General features: G+C 39.8%; 1 protein-coding gene across 1 annotated transcript in view; it reads right to left on the bottom strand.

Moving 5' to 3' along the window:
- Positions 1 to 7,038, bottom strand: part of LOC117948040 (sodium/potassium-transporting ATPase subunit beta-1-interacting protein 3-like) — a 10,365-nt gene that overhangs the window by 28 nt on the left and 3,299 nt on the right. The window contains exons 4-9 of the mRNA XM_034877477.1: positions 5,996 to 6,133; positions 4,156 to 4,236; positions 2,424 to 2,639; positions 1,115 to 1,175; positions 824 to 898; positions 1 to 720 (exon numbers count right to left, since the gene is read on the bottom strand). The exon at positions 1 to 720 is cut by the window's left edge and continues 28 nt beyond it. Of these exons, the coding sequence (XP_034733368.1) occupies positions 843 to 898; positions 1,115 to 1,175; positions 2,424 to 2,639; positions 4,156 to 4,236; positions 5,996 to 6,133 (552 nt within the window). The 3' untranslated portion in view covers positions 1 to 720; positions 824 to 842. The remainder of the gene's footprint in view (positions 721 to 823; positions 899 to 1,114; positions 1,176 to 2,423; positions 2,640 to 4,155; positions 4,237 to 5,995; positions 6,134 to 7,038) is intronic.

Raw genomic sequence — 7,038 nt, 5'->3', positions numbered from 1 at the left:
GGGGCGTTTGTGTGTCTGTGATGGCTCCAGACCCCCCTTGTCTCATAATCCACCCACAGTGTAGTGCCCTAAGGGTTGGTTATTTGTAAAAGAAGGACAAATGATCCGAAGTAGGGAAAAAGAAGCATTTTGGTTTTATAAATGTTTAATAATGAAGAAATGTGTGCAACACCGCAATACAAGCCGTTTGTGTGAGTTTTATTTTTCGTTAAGTTATATCAGTCCCTACACACGTTTGTATCGTCACTTTTTCTGACTAAAGTGGCACATTCATAATTTATACATCTTACAAAACACCAGAAAGAGTCTGTGACTTATTTACATCTTTAAAATCACACTTTTCTTTTGTACTTGAGTGCTTTATATCTAGTGGTTTCTATGTCATTCACACACACACACACACACACACACACGTAGATTAAAATCTAGATGTACAGCATTTTAGGCCTGAGAAAAAAACGTCATGAACAGGTCTGCAAGTTTTATACGGTGAAATTCTCCTCTTGACACTGGAGAACTGTGGAGACTCTACAGTGTGTAGAGTGTGTAGAGTGTGTAGACAAAGCGTGTCTGTGCACGTGAGGTTCAGTACCTGTGACGAGGAGTTTTTGAGAACCAGGTTGAAGCCATGTCCCAATGACAGTCTTCAAAGTTGCCTTCCCTTCTGTTCGGTTCCTTCGTGGCTTTCCTCGACCACTTTATCGGTGTGTTATTTATAATCTAAGCAAAAATATAGAAACACACATTGTGTATGAGATGACCCATGGCATCGATACAATGGGTGGAAAATAGAAGGTAATGGCAATCATGCCACCAAACCTACCTGCAGGTCTTTATTTACACTAGAAGAACAACTGAGAGGGTTTGGATGGATGACTGAATTCTCCAAAGAAATGAACTAAAATAAGAAAGAACAACTTAAATAAAAAATACAAAGCAAATCAACCTCAGTGTAAAAATCGAAAACGGGGTGGCAAATGTTGTAAAAAGCATTTTTTTATACTTTAAGGGGATAAAATATGTCTTAAATTGGAAGGATAATGTATGTAAAAATGAATTGTATTTGCCATAAATGATATTTATAATGTCCATGACTGATTAGGAGCATACTCACAGCTGTCTTCCTCATCTGAGAAAGTGCTGACAATGTAGCAGGCATAAACGAATCCCGGGAGCTATGGGAATTAACACAATATTAATGTAAAGTTAGCATCTGTTTGGTTTTTAATTGTCCTCGGTTATTTTTCCTTTTATGTTTTAATGGCACATTATTCATCGCAAATCCTATTGTGGAAACATTATCTTGATGGTGATAACATTAAAACGTTTTGTGGGACCTTTTGACAAGTCAAAGTGGTAAAAGCACAAGTTTAAATAATGAAATTAGTAATGGCATAATTCCATTTATCTGCTTCTTAATGTCATTAATAACACCTGTTGTGTAAAAAGGCCTCATACCAACTCATACCAATGTGTACTAAAAGTGGAAATTAGGATAAAAATAATAAAGTGTCAGTCCGTGTAATTATCTACAGCAAAGTCCCAACATCTGGTTGATCCCGCAAGGTAATTTGTGCTCGTTCGTACCAAAAATGTCATGTTTTTACATCAGACTTTTGTAAAAAGAATTGGACCATGAGATCTCAAGCATGGAGTTTCTGGCAGTGACATAAAAACTAAATCTTTCATATTTAGGGAGATGGAAGCTTCAAAAGCTTTGATTTGCTCACTGCCACAAACGAGGAGATACAGGATCGCAGTGAATGAATTACCACCACTAGACCTTGGTGTGATAATGTGGTGCCATTTTTAAACGTTCCAGGTCCAATTTAGAGTTGCTGTTGCTAGGCAACAGTCATTCCTGTGAGTGCAGATGCATATTTATTGATACTAAAATGTTATTAACTGGTAAATACGCCTTTCAATTTAGGTTTTAAAAGCACCATGGAGTAATTCTATCAACAATTTTAATTTGTTTAACACTTAGTCTCGCTTTTGCCAGAGCTTCCTCCACAGCGCTGCAAAGGAGGGTCTGGTTAGTCCACAGAGCATTCAATGATGAGAGAAAACAGGGCTCTGGTTTAGTAGCATTTCTTTAAATCAATCACAATCCTCGTGGGCGGGGCTAAGCACCGGGCAGAGCCACGGTGCCGCTGTAAAAGCCTCGGAAGGAACTTGTTTTGGTGGAACGTGTACGTTCAAAAGTGGTTTTAGTGCAACAGAAATCTCAGATTGGACAGATAGTCTAGGTAGCTGTGTGGATTTACCCTGCAGAGATCTGAGGACCAGGTAACCATAGTCCTCAGAAATCCACCGGGGTTTAAAATGCCCACACAAAGTAAGCATTAGGTAACGGACATGCGGTCCAAAAGAGGCATCCGCAATAATCGTGTACTGTGGAGTAATGTGTGACAGAGACTCACCGAAATGAGAAGCTGGATGATGCAGTGCAGGACTTCTATGTACTGGTATTCCAGCCAGCAGCTCATCACTGTGGTCAGCTCGGGGTTCTGCTGGTTCTGCTGGTCCTGCTGGTCCTGCCACCCAGCAGAGGGAAGGCCCTCGCTCCCACACCTCAGCCCGTTATCCTTCCACCACGAGCGGTGCAACGATACTCCCAGGGAGAGGATATCCTTGTCCTGCAGTGACGAAACAGACAGAAGACATATGAAGGCAACTTCTCCGCTCTTAGGTTTCTAAAGATCTGCTTTTTGAACTTTGTGCAGTAGAAAGTTCTAAAATCCTGCTAAAAAAAATGAGAGAGAAAGAGACACGTTAGAGTAGTTTATTTATGTTCTTTTTTTGTTACGACTGACGGTCAAACTGGATAATAAAAGAGCAATGACAGCAATCATGTCACATCCATATGTGGTTAGTAGTACACAGCTGTTAATACATTATTACATAATAAAATATATGTAGTTTTTAACACAGTCTTTTAATTATTTATTCACTAAAAAGAAACAGAGAAGCAATAAAAGTAACAAGTTACACAACAAAGCAAATCTAATACAAAGGGAAACAAGCAACAACCCTTTTTAATAAGTGAATACTTATTAAAAAGAAGATAGCATTCATTGGAATGTAATGTAGTATTGGATTTCCTTTTTCATTTTAGCATTTGTAAATAAACAGAATCTTAAAGTGTATTTATTATTAAAAGCCGGCAGCTTTGGTTAATTTTAAAGGCTCTGGCTTTTCTCTGAAGTCTTGCAGAGTTATATTTTAGCAAATTAATACAAGATAGCAGTCAAACACAACAAAGGCTGTCAGTTGAATTGAGTTGTGGTCTAGACCTGAATTGAGTAGGTCTAGACCACACTCCAGAATTTACAAGGACCCAACAGGTCTAGTAGTTCCCTCCAGAGCAAGCAACAGTGCGACAGTGGCGAGGAAAAACTTCCTTTTAGGGAGAAACCTGGGACAGACCCAGGCCCAGACCCAGACCCCGACTCTTGGTAGGCGGTGTCTGACGGCCGGTTGGGGTTAGAATGAAGAGTGGCAATAACAGTCCCAGAAAATAGTAGTTTGTGGTAATTTTTTGTAGTAGTTTGTTTCATAGCATAAATCTGAGCATGCACACCTACTCCACCATCTGGACTACAAGGCGGAAAGGGGAGGGACCAGCGACGTCGACCGGCAGCTGATTGGACGAATGCGTCACGTTAGTCTGACTTCTCCTGGATTTCAAAACTGAGCATCATTAAATTAAATTTTATTTGTATAGCACCAAATCACAACAACAGTTATCTCAATGCGCTTTTTATAAAAGAGCAGTTCTAGACCGTCCCCTGTGATGTTATTTACAGAAACCCAACCATCATGGCGGCTCGTTCAGAATACGATCTTGTATTTTACGAAAACAGTTCACTAAAACGTGTTTCTGAAAACATTTTAAGGCCATAAACTTGCTGAATCAGTCTGTTTTTTGATCGACAAAGATCAGTTTAATCAAAAGCACATTAGCAGCGTACTGATAGAAGTATGCGGAATGAGACACAGCCTAAATATCCTGTGACTGAAAACAAACTAGTGTTGATCATGTGACTGCAGGTCCTGAGACACGAGAAGACCAGAATAGTGCAACACTGTCTTTAGAAGCTGAAGCTGCGCAGGTCTCTAATCATCTGACACTTCCGTGACCATTAGACCTACCTTTGAAAGACCTCCCAGATCCAGGTAGAGACAGCTGACAAGGACATTCCAGCCGACCCACAGCATCGTCCACAGCAGGTACTGAGGAAACAGAAACATTGTCAAACAAACGTTAATAAAACTCACAATTCTAATAATGTGCTTCAGGGCTCCTTTATTTCTTTCATCACAAATGTCCTAATTCTGAAAGTGCATAAAGATAAATCCGAGGCGAGAAGGACAAATATTTGTGTCGCACCAAACCAATGGTGGAATGTAACTATGTAGATTTACTCAAGTACTGCACTTAAGTACAAATTTGAGGTACTTTACTTTAGTTTTTTCTTTTTTTTTGCCACTTTCTACTTCTACTCCACTACATTTTAGAGAGAAATATTCTACTTTTTACTCCACTGCATTAATCTGACAGCTAGTTACTTTACAAATTCATATTTTTATTCCATTCAAAACCCTACAGTTATACTTTTACTTAAGCAACATTTTCAATGCAGATTATTAGTACTTTTACTTAAGTAAAGGACCTGAATACTTCTTGCACCACTGCACAAAACTGTGTATTGTTTTTCTTACTTTTTTCTAAATTGTTTATCTTTTTTTGTGAAACACTGCATACTATTACTGTTTCAAAAAAGCTTCAAATGAAACAATTTGAATCATACAATTTCATATTTCAATAACTGGTTCCATTCTTGATGACTTAAACCCACTCTTTTTGTTTAATTGCAAGTGTGATGAGGTCATAACTGGACAGTTTCCATTTTAAAGGAATAGTTTGAAAGTTTGGGACATTTGTTTAGCCTTATTCACTTTTTTTTGCAGAGCTAGGTGAAGGAGATTGATACCACTCTCATGTAGGTTAAACATATAGACAATTAGCTTAGCTTAGCTTAGCATAGAGACTGGAAACAGGTGAAAACAGCTAGCCTGGGTCTGTCCAAAGGCAACAAAAAACGCATCTCTAAAGCTCACTAATTGCAACATTACATCTTGTACAAAAACACCAATCTGGCATTTTCCAGGGGGTTATGTGTGGGACTAATTTTGGCAGAGAGCGGTAATGTGTTAATAACACATAATGGTCTTCAGAGGTTTTAATTGGTGGATTTCCTTAGCATTTTACTAGCTGTTTCAACTTTTTATGCTATGCTTATGCTACAGACACTAGAGAGTAATACATCTTTGCATCTAACTCTTAGAGTAGTGAACAAGGGTATTTCCCAAAATTTCTGCTCCTCAGATCTCTGCAGGGTGAATCCAGACAGCTAGCTACACTATCTGTCCAATCTGAGGACTATGGTTACCTGGTCCTCAGATCTCTGCAGGGTGAATCCAGACAGCTAGCTAGACTATCTGTCCAATCTGAGGACTATGGTTACCTGGTCCTCAGAACTCTGCAGGGTAAATCCAGACAGCTAGCTAGACTATCTGTCCAATCTGAAGACTAGGGTTACCTGGTCCTCAGATCTCTGCAGGGTAAATCCAGACAGCTATCTGGATTGGACTAGCTAGACTATCTGTCCAATCTGAGATTTCTGTTGCACGACTAAAACAACCTGTGAACAGGTGAGAAGTTCCTTGCCGAGGCTATTTTGCAGAGGCACCGGGGGTCCGTCTTGCACTAGGCGCCACCCAAGGCGACTGGGATTGGTTTAAAGACATGCCAATACACCAGAGCACATTTTTCTCCCATCCCAGAATGCTATGTGGACTATAGCCAGACCCTTCTCTGCAGGGCTGTACAGGAAGGTCTGCAATGCGAGACTAAGTTACCCCTAACAAGATTTAACAGAAACATTTTTGCAAGTCCAAAAAAAACAAAAAACACAGACTGTTCCCTCACCATCACGACGTAGCGTGACCTGTACTGGATGACACCAAATAGGCCCAGGATGACCACGATGATGTGGAAGAAGTTGATCATGATGGGAGCCCATTGGTAGCCCAAGAAGTCAAACACCTGCCGCTCCAGCGCAGTTATCTGTTGGGCCGAGAGACACGATGACTTATCGACACACTCACTCTGTTGCACCAGGTGTGACTGTGATGCCCTGGCTGGTTAGAAGGGGACGTCTTGTGTCTGCATCCCACAAGGTTGTATTTTGGATTCCTACAAGTTGTCAAGGCAACTGAGCCGTAGGGGGCAAAGACAGAGCTGGGTAAAGTGTTAAGTCCTCTGAGGCCGGAGCCCCAGTCAGTGATGAAGGGGGGAGGGTGGGAAACACAGAGGAGGCGGCGGAGGAGGAGGAGGAGGACAAAGTGGCTGCAGCCTTTTATTGTGGTCATAAGCAACTTACGTACAAGCGTGCACACAAAATATACATTTAACAAGGCTGCAACTAATACTTTGGTTCAGTATCAAGAGTCTGCCATGTGTTTGTTCTATTAAAAATCTGAAATTGGGTAAAAGAAGGCTGGCAACAATTTAAAACACAGATTCTAATTTTGTTAACAGAACACCAAGAAAAGCTCTTCTAACGTCTACTGTTGTGTTTAAGATGGCAGTCGATGCAGAAAGATGAATTAATAATGACCGTGTCAATGGAAGGTCACCGCATCTAACAGCAAACAGTAGGTTTAACAAGTAGTTAAGTATTTCAGTAGGCTATATAAATACTGTATCTTTTAGTCTATATATACAAATACAAAGGTTTGAAAGTACCGAAACACATTAACTTACTTTTATAATACACAACAAGTCTTTTCATTTATGTAATTCAATAAAATGTTGCTTTTACTTGTCATTTTTTGGCAACTTAGTCACCATATCTAACAGCAAAGAGTGTGTTTAACAGGTATTTAGTATAAGTAAGCCATATAAATACTGTAGCCTTTAGCCTGTATAAGATGTTATTATGTCAGGAAAAATTAAATAAAGTATATATA

Source organism: Etheostoma cragini, chromosome 7 (assembly GCF_013103735.1).
Source record: "Etheostoma cragini isolate CJK2018 chromosome 7, CSU_Ecrag_1.0, whole genome shotgun sequence".
Classification (NCBI taxonomy): Eukaryota; Metazoa; Chordata; class Actinopteri; order Perciformes; family Percidae; genus Etheostoma; species Etheostoma cragini.
Note: the sequence above shows the minus strand (reverse complement) of the source record. Positions and strands in the feature narration are given on the sequence as shown.